Source organism: Lathyrus oleraceus, chromosome 3 (assembly GCF_024323335.1).
Source record: "Lathyrus oleraceus cultivar Zhongwan6 chromosome 3, CAAS_Psat_ZW6_1.0, whole genome shotgun sequence".
NCBI lineage: Eukaryota > Viridiplantae > Streptophyta > Magnoliopsida > Fabales > Fabaceae > Lathyrus > Lathyrus oleraceus.
Window position 1 is genome coordinate 234,606,602 of NC_066581.1, and position 22,405 is coordinate 234,629,006.

General features: G+C 35.8%; 1 protein-coding gene and 1 pseudogene across 3 annotated transcripts; both read left to right on the plus strand.

Annotated features, from left to right (window-relative positions):
* Positions 1 to 1,479: 1,479 nt before the first annotated feature.
* LOC127126547 (uncharacterized) lies at positions 1,480 to 4,489 on the plus strand. Of its 3 annotated transcripts, none has more exons than XM_051055487.1 (6): positions 1,480 to 1,626; positions 2,094 to 2,196; positions 2,375 to 2,551; positions 2,922 to 3,020; positions 3,260 to 3,502; positions 3,685 to 4,489. In XM_051055487.1, exons 2-6 carry the CDS (start codon positions 2,128 to 2,130, stop codon positions 4,090 to 4,092), a joined length of 996 nt encoding a protein of 331 aa, XP_050911444.1. In that variant the 5' UTR covers positions 1,480 to 1,626; positions 2,094 to 2,127; the 3' UTR covers positions 4,093 to 4,489. The 3 variants fall into 3 exon arrangements, with proteins under 3 accessions (XP_050911444.1, XP_050911446.1, XP_050911445.1); XM_051055489.1 differs by having other exon boundaries at positions 3,347 to 3,502; XM_051055488.1 differs by lacking the exon at positions 1,480 to 1,626 and adding an exon at positions 1,640 to 1,805.
* A 2,680-nt stretch (positions 4,490 to 7,169) lies between these two features.
* Positions 7,170 to 21,529, plus strand: LOC127130616 (photosystem I P700 chlorophyll a apoprotein A1-like; annotated as a pseudogene).
* The last annotated feature ends 876 nt before the right edge of the window (positions 21,530 to 22,405 follow it).

Sequence of the window (22,405 nt, forward strand, 5' to 3'; positions counted from 1 at the left end):
TTTCCAAGACAAGCTTTTTCTTCATCTTTTAAAGCTTTTTTGAACTGAATTCTACATCAAACTCCTTTCCAATTTCAGTCCCAACTTTCTTGTCGATGTCCTTCACATATTTCCTCAGATACACCATTGTTATTTCACATTCACAACATTTTATGGAGATTATTTGAGTCCTTTAAACCAGACAAACCTCATTGCCCCACATGAAAAACTCACAGCTTACCCCACTATGCAATTAGGTTCACAACAAATGTAAGAGTTAAAATAAACAGAAAAAAGAAGAGAAACATGAACAAAGACTTGCCCCTGAATTTCGACATTTCCAGAATTTTCGATTAGGGTTTTCATTGGTGTTTGATACCCACATCTTCATTGGTTCATTACATCCACATATGGGCAAATTAAGTCCACTTGAGTTATAAAAGATGATGTTTTGCTTCCACCCATATTTTCAAACCCGTGGAAGACGCTTATCAATGAATTGGAAACTTGTATGCAAGATAAAGAAAGAGAAAAAAATTAGAATCCTTCGAAACCCTAGCAGAAATGCAATATAGCATTTAAAGAATTAATGAAATTCCACGTCTGCTAATTAAATTAAATTTAATCCACATGGCATTAGCATATATGTCACGCTAGAAAAATAAGAGAATCGGTGCTGAAATAGTGCGTACGAGAGCTTTATAGAGGGAATCTTGATATTATGAGAGGAATAAAAAAATCTTTAACAGTAGACTAAAGTGAATCTCTCTTACATTGCAGTGGATGTTGTATATTTAGTCTAAATTAATAAATAAAAATATAATAATAAAAAAATAATAAATATTATATTAATATTTAAAAAAAACAAAATGAAATATTTTTGTAAGACAGAGAGAACTATTCTAACCTTAAAATTAAAATTAAAATTTAAAATTTTAAGATACAATCAAATTTAACATTCAATTGAATTAGTGATTACTTCAAAATCTTGTTATAACAAAATAGAACCAACTAAACAATTAAAATTTTAGAAAACTAAAATACCATAAAATAAAATTCAAATACTATGTTATTATAAAATTCAAAAGATAATGTAGGCATGTTTTTGCTCCCTTTTTTTTTAAACTTCTTCTTTTCAATATACGAAACTTCTTTTTAAAAAAATCAAAAGATAATTGTACATCAAACTAAGTTTTTATGTTTAATAAAAAAATGTAAGTTTTTATTTTATAATTAAAAATTTAAAGATCAAATTGTCTCCAGAACCTAAATATTTTACTTTTTCGCTTACATCCACATGAATCGTCAAATCACATTTAAGAAAAAAAACCAATTGGATATTAAAAAATTCACCGAATGTTCTGTTTCATATATGTGAAAGATTAAATAGTTATTTCTTATAGAATAAATATAAAATCTGAGATATGAGATATCAAAATCAATCTTCAATACTTTTCTAAATCTTTGCGTATAGTAAAAAATTATTCGTTTGAAAAACTCTCCCGCATTTCAACACATTCTGTTCCACTGGTTTCTCTATCGTAGCCACGTGTCGTTTCCCATTTCCTTTCCTTCTTCACGATCCACATTTCTTATTTTCCTTCTTATTCATTTCTCTCAACAACCGGTTCCTTCTTCTATTCCACGGTAACAATTTATATCATCTTAACATATAGTTTTACGTGCAAAAATTGCTTATTATAACCGTTTTTCTTGTTCCATTCATTTATCGATTTTCTGCATTGGATATGAAATTCATTTGAGGAATGAATTAATGAATGAACGATGAATCATAGATGAAGATGAATTTTACATCTGAGAAAAAGGTCTGTTACCGAAATCAAAAAAGAAAAATAGGAAAATTGGATTGTGTTTAATCATAGATGTTACGCAATAATGCTCGTTTGAATTAATCATATATATTACTATATTCATAAATGATTTTGAATTGTGCCATGCAATTTTGTTTCAAATGATTTATGATTCAAGATTTAGTTTGGAAATACACAATTTAGAGAAAAAAAATTGAGAAAATTATTTATGTTGTTATTACTATTTTGATTTTCCTAGGGCTTGTATATAATAATTTTTTATTTTGTTTTACCTATTTTCAGGATGTTTTAGCTTGATTAAGATTTGGAAAGAAAGATGTCGTTTAAGAAATTGAAGGAGAGTCTGACTGAAAAAAAATTATCTCCGGAAGAGCAGCAGATCAAGGTACTATACATTAATTCTGCCCTATTTTATGAAAGTGCTAAATTTTACTATTCAAAAGTTTGCATGTATTTGAGATATTTGTTAGGCATTGAATACATTTAGGGTAGTGTTGTAGTGATGCTATTTTCTGAAGATACTTTGAAGTATCAAATTGTTTGATTTTCTTTGTTCTTTTCAGATCGAAGAAACCAGAAAGATAATTGGTCCAATTGCCGATAAGTTCCCGACTATATGCTCGGATGCGTCGGTGCTAAGGTTTCTTAAAGCACGAAACTATAATACTATGAAGGCTGCAAAGATGTTGAGAGGAACCCTAAAATGGAGGCTGGAGTTCAAGCCTGAGAAGATTCAATGGGTGTGAATCAAATGTTACTTTTTCTCTACGTTTTCTAAAAACATTATATAAACAAGAGAATATGCTAGTGCCTTTTGGTATGGTTAATGAGTACAAACTTGGAAACTTACATAAATATAGCTCAATCCCAGTGAAGAACAGTTAAATAAAGTTGTTAGCTTTAGTTTTACAAATGAAAGATCTATCACTTTACAGTTTTAATTTTTATTGCAAACAAGTAATATTCTTTGTTAGATTTTATTCCGAGTACCCGATTTCAGGATAACATTCCTGACCATAATCGGGTGGTTTTAAATAGTGATCAGTTACTTATCGATTAGTAGATCAGTGCAACTAAAAGACTGTTATCTATTGTACTTCATACAATCAGGATGATGTAGCTAAAGAAGCTCTCAAGGGAAGGTTATATAAGGCTGATTATTTGGACAAGCAAGGAAGGGTTGTTTTTGTCATTAAAGCTGGACTTCAGGTAATCTAAATACCTTGATGAGAATTCATTCCTTCTGTTTTTGTTTTCACCGTCAGTATCTGGTCTACTGGACCAACTAATTTGGTTCGGAGGTCAGTTCTGCTATAAGTGATTTCAGTCCCCTCCTGATCCCAGTTGCGGGGATCGAATTATACTTGATCCTTCTCGTTTTGTAGATGTCATTGTTATTATAATTGATGATTCAATCTTGTAACTAAGTCTTTAGTTATCCAATGTAGAATCCAAGTTTGGCAATGGTACAGATCAAGTACCTCGTTTACTGTTTGGAGAATGCTATTTCTAATCCACCTTCTACACAAGAACAGATGGTCTGGCTAATAGATTTTCAAGGGTGGAGCACATCGTGTATATCAGTAAAGGTCACCCGAGATACTGCTCAAGTCCTGCAGAATCATTACCCAGAAAGGTTGGGCCTTGCAGTCTTGTACAATCCACCAAAATTGTTCGAGTCATTTTGGACGGTATGATATCATAATCTCATAATCTCATAATCTCATAATCTCATAATCTCATAATCTCGCCTTTCTTTAAAACCAACTTTTTTTTAATCTCTTTTGGTGGGGTTGATTTCAAAAATATATGTATATATGCTTGTCAATTATACTTTTTCCTGTGTTTGATAAGTGTGCATTCTTTGGATCAGATGGTGAAGCCGTTTCTTGAACCCAAGACTTACAAAAAGGTGATATTTGCTTACCCTGACCACCCAAAGAGCCGAGTAATGATGGAAGAACTCTTTGACATGGAGACTCTAGAAGCCTGTTTTGGTGGAAATAATAAAGTTGGAATGAACTATGAAGCTTATGGTAAAAAAATGAGAGAAAATGACAAAAGGGTGTCTGGTTTGATTGATTCTGGCGGTTCAAGTCCTAGTTTTTTTAGCATGGATGCTAATGAAACATTGCATTCAACGAATGGTTCTGAGGATGGATCATCTGGTGGTGAAGCAACTTATTCAAACTTCGACGAAGATGATGATATTATACGGACAGAGACACCTCGCTCCGAATATGAACCCAAAAATGAGGTTCATCCTGACAAAGTTGAGTGAAGAACTGAAGCAAAAGAGAACTGGTAACTAGCCGGGTCAATTATGTTTACACCCATGCTTTCAACCAATGCTAAATTTTACCTTTTCACTGAAATTGGGAGGAAGTTTTAGTTGGTTCTTTTGACGTGAGAATTTCAACCAGCACTCAGGAAATAATGTTATTTCTTTCTCCCTCTCTCCTATTTATCTCTCTCTTTCTCCGAGGGGGAGTGGGATTGTGGTGTTTGTATTGTGTAATGTCTAAGGATTTGTTGAGAAGTACCATTGACTTTTATTTTTTTGGAAAGGAGCAAATTGTATTACTAATCCAAAAACAATACAAGAATCATATCAAGTTATACAAGAGAAAAAATAGACAATTGAATGAAAGTGAAAGAAATAAGGTGTTAATGCCCCATGTTCTAGCAAATCAATCCTTTCTAGAAAGGATTTTATGTTTATTTTGGTTTCTTTTGCATTATTTCGTTTTATTTTGTATTTCGTTGAATTATAGATTGGTGATTGGAATGAACAATTTTGAAATCGAAAGGATAAATCAAAAAATTGTAAGGAATTTTGAAAGATGGGAAGATCCTTCTGATCAAATCATTATATTGGCAATTTCAAAAAACTGGTCATACCATGACCATAGTAGAATGGAGGTCGGGCAAGGATGCCCCCATTGTCTAGCGGTTTAGGACATCTCTCTTTCAAGGAAGCAACCGGGATTCGACTTCCCTGAGGGTAGGATACTGCGAAAGAAAATGGATCAGGGATTATCAATAAAGACTAAATTGGATTCTTCTTAGATCGATGCCCGGGCAGTTAATAGGGACAGACTGTAAATTCGTTGATGTCTACGCTGGTTCAAATCTAGCTCGGCCCAAAAATATTTATGGATCCACCATGAATCATAGAATCCATTTGATGTTTTCTTAAAATCACAAATGGATTCGAATACAGAAGATTAGAATCTCGAGTCCTATGTCTTTTTTCCATATTACTTCCATACTTTTTTCACAAATTTGGATTTTGTAAAATTTCTACCGGGATCGGTAAGTTTAAAGTCTAAAGAAAGGGTTAAAGTTAAAAAAACAAAATTGACTCTTTTTTTGTTTTGTTTCGTTGATTCATTTCTTTTTAAATAAAGTTGGCAATAACAAACGAATTGCGATGTGAGTCATTTGTGTCGATAAAATGCAGACCCATCAAAATAGGAATATATATAGAAGTGAGCCTTTTTTACGGTGGTTCGAATCTCAAATAGAAAAATAACGAGTTTGGATGCAATTGTAAGAATATGTATGTATGTTATACAAATTTTTCTCTAGATTGTAGTTCAATTGGTCAGAGCACCGTCCTATCAAGACGGAAGTTGCAGGTTCGAGTCCTGTCAGTCTCGATGGATACAAATTCGATCCAAAAAATATCAATGGATTTCGTGTATTGAAAGGAAATAAAATATATATATATATATATATATATATATATATATATATATATATATATATATATATATATATATATATATATATATAATTTCTACCGGGTATCCTTTTTTCTTTCTTTTTTTAGTTTAAAGGAAAGGTTCATACAAAGAAAGAAAAATGACTTTTTGATTGCATCATAAAGTCATTTTCTTATTTGGATATCATCAGGATCTTATTTATATCATTGAATTTAGTGACGAAAGATTTTTCATTTCTATGATATTAAATTCTGAAGATTTATTAGAAATTAAAGAGAAATAAAACATAGAGATTATGAAAGTAAATATTCTCACAGATATAGCTACTGCACTCTTCATTCTAGTTCCTACTGCCTTTTTACTTATAATTTATGTAAAAACACTAAGTCTAAGTGACTAATTCTACTGAAACATGACTTCTTATTTCTTACCAATGCAATGATTGAAGAAGAAAAATGGAAAAATGATTTGTATTTCGGGTCTTTGTTTTAAATAAAATGATCAGACTACATACCAAAAAGGATCTTCGACAACCCCCAAAAAAGATATTTCTATATTTCCTATCGAATTGAATTCTAGAAATATTTTTATTTCCTTCATGAATTATATTATTAGAAACCAATTCATCCTATTCACATTTTAATTGATCCTCAATTTTCTTTTATTTTTATTCTAATTCTAATATTATTGTCTATATTTTATTATCTAATAGAGAATAAAATATAGAGAGAATCCATTTATATATATATATATATATATATATATATATATATATATATATATATATATATATATATATATATATATATATATATATATATATATATATATATATATATATATATATTAAATATTGAATTTTTTTATAGTTTATTGTCACCATCAGTCAGATAAAAGGGTATGTTGAGCGCCTCACTACTATGTCATAATAGATCCGAACACTTGACCCAGATTCACTTTCGGATCCTAATTGTTCTATTGAATAACTCAAGAAAATATATAATAGATAGATGGGAGAAAGATATTCAATATAAATATTTCTCATAAGTTCACTAATTATGTTTTATGTTGGCGGGTCTCTTTGAATGTGTTGTCCAGAAATAGAAGGACTTGATGATTATCCATTCGTCGGAACCAAAAGTACAAATTTTGGTAGATATTTCTATATTTCCTATCGAATAAAATTCTAGAAATATTTTTATTTCCTTCATGAATTATATTATTAGAAACCAATTCATCCTATTCACATTTTAATTGATCCTCAATTTTCTTTTATTTTTATTCTAATTCTAATATTATTGTCTATATTTTATTATCTAATAGAGAATAAAATATAGAGAGAATCCATTTATATATATATATATATAATATTGAATTTTTTTATAGTTTATTGTCACCATCAGTCAGATAAAAGGGTATGTTGAGCGCCTCACTACTATGTCATAATAGATCCGAATACTTGACCCAGATTCACTTTCGGATCCTAATTGTTCTATTGAATAACTCAAGAAAATATATAATAGATAGATGGGAGAAAGATATTCAATATAAATATTTCTCATAAGTTCACTAATTATATTTTATGTTGGCGGGTCTCTTTGAATGTGTTGTCCAGAAATAGAAGGACTTGATGATTATCCATTCGTCGGAAACAAAAGTACAAATTTTGGTAGATCCAGAAGTCAAAATTATGGTAGATAGGGATCCCATAAAAAGGTCTTTCGAGCAATGGGAAAAACCTGGTCATTTCTCAGGAAAAATAGCTAAGGGATCTGATACTACTACTTAGATCTGGAACATACATGCCGATGCTCATGATTTCGATATCCATACTAGTGATTTAGAGGAGATTTCTCGAAAAGTATTTAGTGCTCATTTAGGACAACTCTTCATTATCTTTCTTTGGCTGAGTGGGATGTATTTCCATGGTGCTCGTTTTTCCAATTATGAAGCATAGCTAAATGATCCTACTCACATTCGACCTAGTGCCTAGGTGGTTTGGCCAATAGTAGGCCAAGAAATATTGAATGGTGATGTAGGGGTAGGTTTCTGCGGAATACAAATAATCTCTGGGTTTTTTTTTCCATATTTTGCGAGCATCTGAAATAACTAGTGAATTACAACTCTATTGTACTGCAATCGATGTATTGGTCTTGCAACCTTAATGATTTTTGTTGGTTGATTTCATTATCACAAAGTTTCTCCAAAATTAGTTTGGTTTCAAGATGTAAAATCCATGTTGAATCACCATTTGGCCGGTTTACTAGGACTTAGGTCTCTTTCTTGGGCAGGGTATCAAGTACATGTATCTTTACCAATTAACCAATTTCTAAATGCTGGAGTAGATCCCAAAGAGATCCCATTTCCTTATGAATTTATCTTGAATCAGGATCTTTTGGCTTAACTTTATACAAGTTTGGCTGAGGGAGCAACCCCATTTTTTACCTTGGATTGGTCAAAATACGCAGACTTTCTTACTTTTCGTGGAGGATTAGACTCACTAACTGGTGATTTATGGCTGACTGATATTGCACATCATCATTTAGCTATTGCAATTATTTTTCTCATTATGGATCATATGTATAGAACTAACTGGGGTATTGGTCATGGTATAAAAGATATTTTAGAAGCCCATAAAGGTCCATTTACAAGCCAGGGTCATAAAGGTCTATATGAGATCCTAACAACGTCATGGCATGCTCAATTATCTATTAACCTAGCTATGTTAGGGTCTTTGACCAATATTGTAGCTCACCAGATGTATGTTATGCCCCCTTATCCATACCTAGCTACTGACTATGGTACACAACTATCATTGTTCACACATGTGGATTGGGGGATTTCTCATAGTTGGTGTTACTGCACATGCAACCATTTTTATGGTAAGAGACTATGATACAACGATCTATAAGATCGTGTTCTTAGACATTATGATACAATCATATCACATCTCAACTGGGTGTGCATCTTTTTAGGCTTTCACAATTTTGGGTTGTATATTCATAATGATACCACAAGTGATTTAGGGCGCCCTCAAGATATGTTTTCAGATACCGCTATATAATTACAATTTGTCTTTGCTCAATGGATACAAAATACTCATGCTTTAGCATCTGGCACGATAGTCTTGTAAGAACAAAAATTGTTCTATAACAGATTCCATGATTTTGATGATAACAAAGGATGAAACCAAAAATGGCACCCTAACGAAAAGTTTCTAAGTGTGCAGGGTTCTAAAGAAAGAAGGAAGAAATCTGATGATGTCATCAGATACAGAACCAGATCAGATACAAATTATCAGAAGATAAGAAGCATCTGAAGTAGAAACACGTTCAAGAAAGTCTAACTCTGAGCAAAACAGCAAAGTATCAGAAGCATCTGAACAAGAAGTAAGCTCTAGAAGTTCTGACTCTGATCAACGCTATCTCTAAACTCCAGAACTTATCAGCGCTATCTGAAGAATCCATCAGAATCCAAAACAGATCAACATCAGAAGCAAGACTCCAAGATTCTCAGATACACGAAGACTCTGATCATGGAATTGCTAATTATGAAAGAGTAACGTTAAAGTCAAGTAAAGGTTTGCAAATGGATTTCCTAATACAGAAAGAGACTCTGATCATGGAATTGCTAATTATGTAAGCCCTAGAGGCCAATACATTTTGGTACTTGTATCGAATAATAAAAGGCATTCTCTTTATTATGGTTGATTAATAAAGTCCCTGGAATAGATAGTTCGTTTAATGTATTAAGTGTGACTTAATCATGAGAACACATTAAACATAAGGACATTATTCCTAAAGTATCCGTAGTCGAGCTTTAGTGTGAAGTGGGATAACATTAAAGCATTAAGACTATTATGTTTGTAGACTGATGATCACATCTCATGGATCATGGATAAAGAGTTATCAAGTCTTAAACATAGGTATGAATATTAGGAGTAATATTTATACCGGATTGACCCGCTATGAGAATACTATATAGAAAGTTATGCAAGGTGTCATAAGTTATTCTCATGGTGATAATAGTGTATTCCACTCTTCGACCTGAAACCACTATGGATCCTAGATGTAGAGTCGAGTGCTTTATTGCTGATCCAACGTTGTCCGTAACTGGATAACCATAAAGACAGTTGATGGGTACTCCACAAAGCATGCTGAGGGACATGAGTGACCTAGATGGAATTTGCCCATCCTGCATAACAGGATAAATGTCTATGGGCCCAATATTGAACTGGACAAGGATGACATGGTCTATGCCTTGTGTTCAATATAGACATAAGGGCAAAGGGGTAATTATACACATAATTATTATCACGGAAGGAATTGTCAGATCACTTGACATTTTCGTGTCTTGGGTAGCAGTGATGTGTTGCTAGATACCGCTCACTGTTTATTATGTTAAATGCGTGATTTAATATAATTGCCAACGTCACGAAAACCTACAGGGTCACACACAAAGGACGGATTGATGAGAGATAGAGTAACTGAGGAATACCGTAAGGTACGGTGCCCTTAAGTGAATTATAGAACATCGTAAGGTACGGTGTACTTGAGTAGAATACGAAATATGGTAAGGTACCATGAGCTTAAGTGATTTTGGGCATATTATAAGATATGGGCCAAAATACACTTAAGTGGGCTTTTAGCTTGAAGCCCACACAAGTGGTTCTATAAATAGAACCCTTGTGCAGAAGCAAAAATTGCGGTTGCATTATTTTCGTTTTCTATCACTCTCTCTCTCTCTCACTCAAAGCCTTCATTCGTACCAGCTAGCACTGAGATTGAAGGAACCCGTTCGTGTGGACTGAGTAGAGACGTTGTCATCGTTCAACGTTCGTGATCGCTTCGTGGATCTGCATCAAAGGTTTTGATCGTCACAAGAGATCTGCACCAAAGGTTTCAGTCGTCACAAGAGGTAAATATTCTATCACTGATCATGACCAGTCGTAAGGATCTCTAAAGGAGAAATTTTTAATTTCCGCTGCGCTTTGGGTCGCAATTCTCCTTCAGTCATCAGATACAGAACCAGATCAGATACAAATTATCAGAAGATAAGAAGCATCTGAAGTAGAAACACGTTCAAGAAAGTCTAACTCTGAGCAAAACAGCAAAGTATCAGAAGCATCTGAACAAGAAGTAAGCTCTAGAAGTTCTGACTCTGATCAACGCTATCTCTAAACTCCAGAACTTATCAGCGCTATCTGAAGAATCCATCAGAATCCAAAACAGATCAACATCAGAAGCAAGACTCCAAGATTCTCAGATACACGAAGACTCTGATCATGGAATTGCTAATTATGAAAGAGTAACGTTAAAGTCAAGTAAAGGTTTGCAAATGGATTTCCTAATACAGAAAGAGACGTTAATCTCCAATTTCAATAAAGAAGATACTATATGTGGTAAGTAGTCATTTCAAGGAGAGAAAGTTATCCTGCAGAAGCTATTTATGTTATGGCGTAAATTCATTTTATTACTCATCAGTTTCAACTACTACCTCACTGATCTATATAAAGGACTGCAAATCAACATTCAGTACACAACACATACAAGGAAAAATATACTGAAACATCAAACACTCAAGAAAATACTCTTGCTCTCTAAATCTTCACGAAGCTGTTGCTTATAACGTGAATCACTTTGTTCTTACTATTGTAATATTTGCTTTCTTAGAAGCACTTTAGATTACATAAATCTTTTATCTATTGTTTGTTTATTTCCTCAAGTGACTCTGTGTAGTCTGTATACTTGAGAGGACTAAGAGATCTTTCTCTTAGACGTTGTTTGTAATCAATCTTTCAAGATTAGTGGATTAAGTCCTTGTTGAAGGCGAAATCACCTTGGCCGGGTGGACTGGAGTAGCTTTGTGTTATAAGCGAACCAGTATAAAATCCTTGTGTGATTTTCATTTTGAAAAAGCGCTTATTTTCCAAACAATTCAAACCCCCCCTTTCTTGTTTTTCTCACCTTCAATTGGTATCAGAGCTCCGGCTCTGTTATTGATTTTCTAATCAAACACTTAACAGTGTAGAGAGATCCAGAAAGAGAAAAACTATGGCCCACACAAATGAAAAGGATAGTTATAATGCTAAGCCTCCTGTCTTTGATGGAGAGAAATTCGATTACTGGAAAGATAGAATTGAAAGTTTCTTTCTAGGCTATGATGCTGAACTCTGGGACATTGTCACAGATGGATACAAACCTCCTGTCACAGAGGATGGAGCTGAAGTTCCCAGAAGTAAGATGTCAGATGATCAGAAACGAGTTTTCAAGAATCATCACAAGGCCAGAACCATACTCCTAAATGCTATATCTTACAACGAGTATGAAAAGATCACCAACAGAGAAACAGCCAAAGACATACTTGACTCTCTAAGGATGACTCATGAAGGAAACTCTCAAGTCAAAGAGACAAAGGCTCTGGCGCTTATCCAGAAATATGAAGCCTTCAAAATGGAGGATGATGAAGCCATAGAGGCAATGTTCTCTAGATTCCAAACTCTGATTGCAGGTCTCAAGGTTCTAGACAAAGGATACACAACTGCAGACCATGTCAAAAAGATAGTCAGAAGTCTGCCAAAGAAATGGAGACCTATGGTTACTGCTCTGAAGCTGTCAAAGGATCTGAACAATATTAGCCTTGAAGAACTTGTCAGTTCTCTCAGAAGCCATGAGATAGAACTAGAGGAAGATGAGCCTCAGAAAAGGAACAAGTCTGTAGCATTAAAGTCCAGACCTGAAAGACGCAAACTTGACAGAACCAAAGCTCTCCAGGCAGAAACTGAAGATGCTGACAACTCTGAACCAGAAGACTCTGATGATGAAGAAGAATTGTCCCTACTAACCAGAAGAGTTAAGCAACTCTGGAAAAAGAGGAACAACAACTTCAGAAGACCAAGACCCAGAGGGGATCGACCAGAATCAACTTCAAAAGGTAAATCTAACAAAGATATTACCTGTTATGAATGTAAAGAAACAGGTCATTACAGGAATGAATGCCCCAAGCTAAAGAAAGACAACTCTAGAAAAGAAAGCTTCAAGAAAAATACCTTCAGGACAAAGAAAGGACTGATGGCTACCTGGGATGATAGTGAATCTGGATCATCGGAATCTGACTCTGATGAACAGGCCAATGTGGCACTTATGGCTACCACATCCAGGAGTAGCTCAGATGAAGAATCTGAAGAGGTATTTTCTGAACTTTCTCGATCTGATCTAGAATCTTGTTTGTCAGAAACTCTTAGCTCATATCAGAAATTAAAACAAAAGTTTAAAAACATTAAAGGCTATCTTAAAGCAAAATTTGAAGAATGTAGTGAAGTTGAGATGACAATTCTAGCACGAGAAGATACAATCAGATCTTTAACACTAGAAAGAGATGGAGCAAAAAGAAAAAGCTTAGAATTAGAAGAAGCGTTGTCTCAAGCACCACAAACTTCAAATAAAATTATTTTTGAATACGAAGAAGCCTTTCAAGAATTTCTGAAAAATGGAATAGGTAGGAGTATTATGGCATCCATGATTTATGGAGTCAGTCAGAACAATAAAAAGGGAATTGGGTATGATCCTAAGGAAGATAAAACTTCTACCAGTGACCAACTTAAATCTCCCTTTTCATATCATTACACACACACACAAGAACAAAAATTTAAAAATGCTAGAAAACCCAAAGTTATAAGAAACTCTGGGAAAACTAATCTGAAAGGACCCAAGAGATCCTGGGTACCAAAGGATAAGATTGTCTATGTTGCAGATATCCTATGCAGCAAAGTTCAGACACCAGTCATGGTACCTGGACTCTGGATGCTCGCGACACATGACGGAAAGAAAGTCTATGTTCCAAAGTCTGGAACTTAAAGACGCTGGATTTGTAGGCTTCGGAGGAGATCGGAAAGGAAGGATCAGAGGCTCCGGAACTATTGGTAATGGTACTCTTCCCTCTATATCTGATGTCCTTTATGTAGAAGGATTAATGCATAACTTATTATCCATAAGTCAATTAAGTGATAACGGTTATGATGTAATCTTTAATCAAAAAACATGTAAAGCCATTAATCAAAACGATGGCTCTGTCCTTTTCACAGGCAAGAGGAAAAACAACATTTATAAAATTAATCTTTCTGATTTAAAAAAACAAAATGTTAAATGTCTGATGTCGGTTCACGAAGAGCAATGGGTATGGCATAGACGCTTGGGCCACATTAGCATGAGGAAACTTTCTCAGCTAACTAAACTCGAGTTAGTCAGAGGCCTACCTAAACTGAAGTTTTCTTTAGATGCTCTGTGTGAAGCATGTCAGAAAGGAAAATTTTCAAAAACATCCTTTAAAAAGAAAAATGTTGTTTCTACCTCTAAGCCTCTGGAACTTCTTCACATTGACTTATTTGGTCCTGTGAAAACAGCATCAGTTAATGGAAAGAAGTATGGACTAGTCATTGTTGATGATTACAGTCGCTGGACATGGGTAAAATTCCTAAAGCACAAGAGTGAGTCTCACTCTGTATTCACTAGTTTCTGCTCCAAAGTGCAAAAAGAATTTGATGCTAAAATTGTTAGAGTCAGAAGTGATCATGGTGGAGAATTTGAAAACAAAGATTTTGAAGAATTATTTGACTCTAATGGAATATCCCATGATTTCTCCTGCCCTAGAAATCCACAACAAAATGGAGTTGTAGAGAGGAAGAATATGACACTCCAAGAGATGGCCAGAACCATGATCAATGAAACTAATGTGGCAAAGCATTTTTGGGCAGAAGCCGTAAACACAGCGTGTTACATTCAGAATAGAATCTCTATAAGACCCATTCTGGAAAAGACTCCCTATGAACTGTGTAAAGGAAGAAAACCAAACATTTCATATTTTCATCCTTTTGGATGTTCTTGCTTTATTTTAAACACTAAAGAACATCTGAACAAGTTTGATTCCAAAGCACAGAAAGGTATTATGTTAGGATACTCAGAACGCTCTAAAGGCTACAGAGTATACAACACAGAAACCAAAATTGTGGAAGAATCAATTCATGTCAGATTTGATGATAAGCTTGACCCTGAAAAGTCAAAGCTAGTTGAAAATTTTGCAGATTTAGAAATCACTCTTGCAGGATCTGATAAAAATCCAGAAGCAACTGTCATTCAGAACTCTGAAGAAATAAAATCCCCAGAAATCCCAAAGAAAGTCAAAAGTCGTATTAAGGTATCTGAAGATTTGATTCTGGGAAACAAGGACGAACCTGTCAGAACCAGATCTACCTTCAGGACCTCTGAAGATACTCCTCTGGGACTAGTGTCTCTGATTGAGCCTATGTCCTGTGATGAAGCACTTCAAGATAACGACTGGGTTTCAACCATGCAAGAAGAATTAGATCAATTCACAAAGAATGATGTCTGGGATCTTGTTCCAAAGCCCAGAGGCACTCACGTTATTGGAACCAGATGGGTATTCAGAAACAAGCTGAATGAGAAAGGAGAAGTCATCAGAAACAAAGCTCGACTGGTAGCTCAAGGTTATAGTCAACAAGAAGGTATTGATTATAATGAAACTTTTGCTCCAGTCGCAAGGTTAGAATCTATTCGTCTTCTTGTATCTTTTGCTATTAACCATTCTATTAAATTATATCAAATGGATGTCAAGAGTGCATTCCTTAATGGTTATATATCAGAAGAAGTGTATGTCAACCAACCTCCAGGTTTTGAAAATCCAAACTTTCCAGAACACGTTTTTAAACTTAAAAAATCTTTATATGGACTTAAACAAGCTCCTAGAGCTTGGTATGAACGTTTGAGCAATTTTCTTCTGGAACACAATTTTATCAGAGGGAAAGTTGACTCCACACTTTTCTGTAAGAACCTTAACAATGATCTCATGATATGCCAGATATACGTTGATGACATTATTTTTGGTTCAGTTAACGCCTCTGTTTGTCAAGAATTCTCTAAGTTAATGCAGGCAGAATTTGAAATGAGTCTAATGCAAGAACTAAAGTTCTTTCTGGGAATTCAAATTAACCAAACTTCAGAAGTTACATATGTTCATCAAAGCAAATATATTAAAGATGTTCTGAAGAAATTTGACATGGCCAACTGCAACTCTGCAAAAACTCCAATGCATCCAACATGCATTCTTGAAAAAGAAGAAGTAAGCTCAAAGGTTTGTCAGAAGCTCTATCGAGGTATGATAGGCTCTCTTCTCTATCTGACTGCTACTTGTCCTGATATTCTCTTTAGTGTCTGTCTCTGTGCCAGATTCCAATCAAATCCTAGAGAATCTCATTTAACAGCAGTTAAGAGAATTCTTAAGTATCTGAAAGGAACTCCTAACCTGGGCCTGATGTATAAGAAAACATCAGAGTATAGACTTTCTGGTTACTGTGATGCAGATTATGCAGGAGATAGACTAGAACGAAAAAGCACATCTGGAAATTGCCAGCTTCTGGGAAACAATCTAATCTCCTGGGCTAGCAAAAGACAGTCAACTATCGCTCTATCAACTGCAGAAGCAGAATATATCTCAGCATCACTGTGCACAACTCAGATGCTCTGGATGAAGCATCAGTTAGAAGATCTGTAAATTTTTGAAAGTAACATTTCTATCTTCTGTGATAATACTGCTGCCATTTGTCTAAGTAAGAATCCCATTCTACATTCCAGAGCTAAACACATTGAAATAAAACATCATTTTATCAGAGACTATGTTCAGAAAGGGATAGTAACATTGAAGTTCATTGATACAGATCATCAATGGGCAGATATCTTTACTAAGCCTCTAGCTGAAGATAGATTTCTTTTTATCTTAGAAAATCTGAACATTCAAAATTGTCCAGAATGAAGTGTGGCTCTGAAAATGTAAAATGAGACTCTGACATAAACAAATGTGTTTCTGCCTCTGACTCTGATACTTCTACCAAGTTAAGAAGATATCTGAGTTAGAAATCTCCAGGAACCAATCATTTGGTATTCCTGAAGATCAGATACATCAACACGTGGAGCACTTAGCGTCCAACCCTAGAACTTCTAGACAGCTGTCCAGAAGAAAATCAAAGGGAAACGTTTGAGATCTCCTCGAGTAGTATGCATACTGTTGGGATTAGACATTCATTAATTAGCCATAATCATTTCTCCCCCAAGCGTGCTTACTTGAGCTTTGTGCTAACGCAATATTGTGTGTCGTTTTGCATGTGTTTTAACTTAGGGTATTTAAACACTTTTCTCACTTTTCACACACTTATCACTCTCACTCACTCTCAAACCCTCTCTAAAACCCTAAACCTCTCTGAAGCATTTCTGCAAACTCTTCATCTTCTTCTTCAACTATGGATGCTCAACAACAAGAAGTTTTCAACTTCTCTCAACAAATGGAATCCACCACCACTGCGCAAACTTCAAGCATTTCAACTCCAATGGTTACATGCGTTTCCATTACTCCAGTATACAAGGAACCCCATATCCTTGATCGTTTACCTCACATCAACCTAGCAACTCCCTTTGAGGGATTGGATGTGTTATGTGAAACACTGGTGGACTTTGACAACTTGAGAAGAAATGGAGTTGATCTTACTGAAGAACTTCGTCAACAAGGTTGGGGAAACTACTTCCAAAGGCTCTATGGCCCTGTTTACCCACTTCTCATCAAGGAGTTCTGGAGATTTGCAGATGTTGATGACCATTTCATCGTCTCCTATGTTTTGGGGGTAAAGATAGTAATTACTGAAGAGTCAATTGCTTCTTTGTTGAACATGGAGAAAGATGGAGGAAAAAGGATTTACAACATCAACCCTAGATCAAGGCGCGTTGCTGAAGTAATCAATCCAACCATTTTCAAACCCAACACTGAAGGAAATCCTTCAAAGAACAAAGAGCTGCATCAGAACCTCAGAGTGTGGCTCAAGATCATTCTGGGAACTATTCACCACCGCCCAGCCTCAAACTCCTTTGATTACATCAATGCAGATCAGAAGTGCATTCTGTATTGCATTCACAAGGGTGTGAAGATCTGCCTTCCTGCACTACTCTTTAGATACCTAAGAGACTCTGTCAGGGAGACCAGAAACAACATGAAGCCCAGATCCTACATCCCTCTGGGAAGATTGTTATCTGATGTTTTCATCGAGAATGGGCTGGTAGATCATCTGGAGAAGGCCAAGCTGATGCTAGATCTGGCAATAGATACTGGGAAGCCTCTGAACGCCAGAAATCTCAAGAGTATGGGAATAATAAAAAAGATTCAAGTCAGACCCACGCTGGACACATCCTGGGATTCCTTGAAAGATCAAAGGAAGCTGCCTCATGGTCTTGCTAGGTTCTACAAGAATGAACCCAGAGATGCGGTTGCTATCTATCTTAATCGTCTGCTGGATGAAGGTGTTGACATCTCTGACTTCAGCCTCGACGATTGTCTAGATTCAGAAGAAGACTTCGTCAGGTACAAGAGAGGTCTCTCTGAGAAGAAGATAACTTCACAGGCAAAGAAGGCAAGACTTGGAGAATCTTTTGGAAGCAGATCTCCAGCTCCTCTGCATATTTCTACTGGTACGTCTGTTCCTCCTATTTCCTCTGAACCTCTGATGGTTTCCTCTCCTCCTTCCTCTAATCCTCTCCCAACACCACCCATTTATACAACCTCTGAAATCCCACCTTCAACCACCAGAACTTCACAACCTCCACCAAATGTTAATCTTTCTCACACTACCACTTCCTCTTCATCATCTTCAGCCCCAGAATCACCCCCATACCTTCAAATCTCCTCTGACCAAGAATACTCTGACCCTGACTCTCCAACCTTAGCCCAAATTCAGGCTCAAAACCTTGCTTCACAACAACCAACACAAACACAATCTGAAGCAACTTCACCTCCACCAGAACAAACAACCAACATTACTTCTGAAGACCAACCCTCTGAAACTCAACCCTCTGACCTCCACACCTCTGATATCACCCCTCCTGAACCTGAAGCTGAAACTGAACCATTAGACTTAAACCCTCTTTACGCTTCACCCCAAAGATCTGAACCTCAACCTGAAGCAGAATCTGAACCTCTCACATTAAATCTCAGCCCTCCAACATCTCCACCTCATACCTCTGAACCTGACCTTTCTATACCTACCCTTGAGGAAGCCATCATGCTGGTCGCAGGGGCTTCAGTACAAAAGGTCAAGTCTCTGACCACTAACTCTGAAGTCAGTGATGATCCTGACTCTGTAAGGACACACTAGAACAGAGTCATTGGCTGGATGACCTCTGAGGCTTTTAGACTGAAGAACATCTCTGAACAAGTCAGAAATGGCTACATCAGAGATGCTGAGGCAAGACTTCAGGAAAGACTTGCAAGAGAAGCTGAAGCCAGAAGGCTGGAAGAAGAGAGATTAGCAAGAGAAGGTGAAGAAGAGGCTAGAAGGCTGGAGGAAGAAAGAGCAAGAGAAGCTGAAATTCTAAGGATAAAGGAAGCTGAAGCACAAGCTGCTGCTGAAGCTGAATCGCTGGCTGCTGCTGAAGCACAGCAGACTCTGACTCAGGGGGAGTCTTCTTCTTCTGTTATCCATATGGTTCTCCAGACGCTGAAAGAACTTAAGCAAGATCAGAATGAACTCCGTGCCAGAATGGACAAACAAGACACTGTCAACGAGAACATTCAGAACATGCTGGCTATGTTGCTTCAGAGATTGCCTCCACCTCCCAACCCTTAGGCACTTAGGATTTTGTTGCTTTGTTTTCTTTATTTTCTGATGTTTGCTTGTTCCTTTTGCCTCTGTTGCTGTTTATCTGAATACAATGTTTTTCTCTTCAATTATTTATTTTTTTGCTATGTCTTTTTGATTCTGACAAAAAGGGGGAGAAGTCATTAATAGCTCTGATGAAAATATTGTCTAAATACCTTAAGCATTCTGCAACATATTTTTCTTAAAAATAATTTTATCTAACCTGGACTTAAGAAATTGCAGAAGGTATCAAGAAACCTCTTTACTTAGAAGCTCTGGTAAGAACTTCTGAACTCCCTAGCACTATCTCAGGGGGAGCTCTTGTCTATCTGATCTGATATTTTATATGTTTCATCTGCTAGTTAAGATTGTTTTGTCATCATCAAAAAGGGGGAGATTGTAAGAACAAAAATTGTTCTACAACAGATTCCATGATTTTGATGATAACAAAGGATGAAACCAAAAATGGCACCCTAACGAAAAGTTTCTAAGTGTGCAGGGTTCTAAAGAAAGAAGGAAGAAATCTGATGATGTCATCAGATACAGAACCAGATCAGATACAAATTATCAGAAGACAAGAAGCATCTGAAGTAGAAACACGTTCAAGAAAGTCTAACTCTGAGCAAAACAGCAAAGTATCAGAAGCATCTGAACAAGAAGTAAGCTCTAGAAGTTCTGACTCTGATCAACGCTATCTCTAAACTCCAGAACTTATCAGCGCTATCTGAAGAATCCATCAGAATCCAAAACAGATCAACATCAGAAGCAAGACTCCAAGATTCTCAGATACACGAAGACTCTGATCATGGAATTGCTAATTATGAAAGAGTAACGTTAAAGTCAAGTAAAGGTTTGCAAATGGATTTCCTAATACAGAAAGAGACGTTAATCTCCAATTTCAATAAAGAAGATACTAAATGTGGTAAGTAGTCATTTCAAGGAGAGAAAGTTATCCTGCAGAAGCTATTTATGTTATGGCGTAAATTCATTTTATTACTCATCAGTTTCAACTACTACCTCACTGATCTATATAAAGGACTGCAAATCAACATTCAGTACACAACACATACAAGGAAAAATATACTGAAACATCAAACACTCAAGAAAATACTCTTGCTCTCTAAATCTTCACGAAGCTGTTGCTTATAACGTGAATCACTTTGTTCTTACTATTGTAATATTTGCTTTCTTAGAAGCACTTTAGATTACATAAATCTTTTATCTATTGTTTGTTTATTTCCTCAAGTGACTCTGTGTAGTCTGTATACTTGAGAGGACTAAGAGATCTTTCTCTTAGACGTTGTTTGTAATCAATCGTTCAAGATTAGTGGATTAAGTCCTTGTTGAAGGCGAAATCACCTTGGCCGGGTGGACTGGAGTAGCTTTGTGTTATAAGCGAACCAGTATAAAATCCTTGTGTGATTTTCATTTTGAAAAAGCGCTTATTTTCCAAACAATTCAAACCCCCCCTTTCTTGTTTTTCTCACCTTCAAGTCTGTGGTGCAACAACAAGCACTAGTTTTACTTAGGGCAATGGTGATTTAGTGTAAATGGGCGGCAAAGTAGCTTTGTTACCCATCGTAGGACTTTTGGTACATCATATTCATGCATTTAAAAATTCATGTGACGGTATTGATACTCCTAAAAGGTGTTCTATTTGCTCGTAGCTCACGATTGATACCAGATAAAGCAATTCTTGGTTTTCGTTTCCCTTGTGATGGACCTAGAAGAGGGGGGACATGCCATGTATCCGCTTGGGACCATGTCTTCCTAGGATTATTTTGGATGTATAATGCAATTTCTGTAGTAATATTCCATTTCAGTTGGAAAATGTAGTCAGATGTTTGGGGAAGTATAAATGATCAAGGAGTAGTAACTCATATCACAGAAGGAAACTTTGTGTTGAGTTCGATTACAATTAATGGGTGGCTTCGTGATTTCTTATGGGTGCAAGCATCCTAGGTAATTCAGTCTTATGGTTCCTCATTATCTGCATATGGTATTTTTTTCTTAGGCGTCCATTTTGTATGGGCTTTTAGTTTTAATGTTTCTATTCAGTGGGCGTGGTTATTGGCCAGAACTTATTGAATCCATCGTTTGGGTTCATAATAAATTAAAAGGTTCTCCTGCTACTCAGCCTAGAGGCTTAAGCATTGTACATGAACGTTGTAAGAGTAACACATTACCTTCTGGGTGGAATTACCACAATGTGGGCATTTTTCTTAGCAAGAATTATTGTAGTAGGACAATGGCTAGGAGGATCTGAAAAGCATTATGACATTAAGATTTCCAAGGCTTAGCTCAGGACCCCACTACTCGTTGTATTTGGTTTGGTATTACTACTGCACATGACTTCGAGAGTCATCATGATATTACTGAGGTACGTCTTTATCAGAATATTTTTGCTTTTCATTTCAGACAATTAGCAATAATTTTTCTGTGGACTTCCGGGAATCTCTTCCATGTAGCTTGGCAAGGAAATTTTGAGGCATGTGTACATGATCCTTTACATGTAAGACCTATTGCTCATGCAATTTGGGATCCACATTTTGGTCAATTGGCTGTAGAAGCTTTTACTCTAGGGGGTTCTCTTAGCCCAGTGAATATTGCATATTCTGGTGTTTATCAGTGGTGGTATACACTTGGTTTACGTACTAATGAGAATCTTTATACTGGGGCTATTTTCTATTATTCCATTCTTTCATATCCTTATTAGCGGGCTGGTTACACCTACAACTGAAATGGAAATCGAGCATTTCGTGGTTTAAAAATGTTGAATCCCGCCTCAATCATTATGTGTCAGTACTATTTGGAGCCAGTTCCTTAGCTTGGGCAAGGCATTTAGTCCATGTGGTTATTCCAGGATCCAAAGGAGAATATGTTCAATGGAATAATTTCTTAAGTGTATTGCCTCACCCTCAAGGACTAGGGCCACTTTTTACAGGTCAGTGGAATCTTTATGCTCAAAACCCTGGTTCTAGTAATCATTTATTTAGTACTCCGTAAGGCGCGGGAACTGCCATTCTAACACTTCTTGGGGGATTCCATCCTCAAACGCAAATTTTATAGCTTACCGATATGGCCCATCATCATTTAGTTATTGTAATTCTTTTTCTCATTGGTGTTCATATGTATAGAACTAATTTTGGTATTGGGCACAATATAAAAGATATTTT

What these genes read in the sequence shown, in the direction of transcription:
- LOC127126547 (XM_051055487.1), top strand. Translation starts at nt 2,128, where the DNA reads ATGTCGTTTAAGAAATTGAAGGAGAGTCTGACTGAAAAAAAATTATCT. An exon ending in CGGAAGAGCAGCAGATCAAG is followed by an intron (nt 2,197 to 2,374) that starts GTACTATACATT and finishes TGTTCTTTTCAG; the next exon opens with ATCGAAGAAACCAGAAAGAT. An exon ending in TCATTAAAGCTGGACTTCAG is followed by an intron (nt 3,021 to 3,259) that starts GTAATCTAAATA and finishes TATCCAATGTAG; the next exon opens with AATCCAAGTTTGGCAATGGT.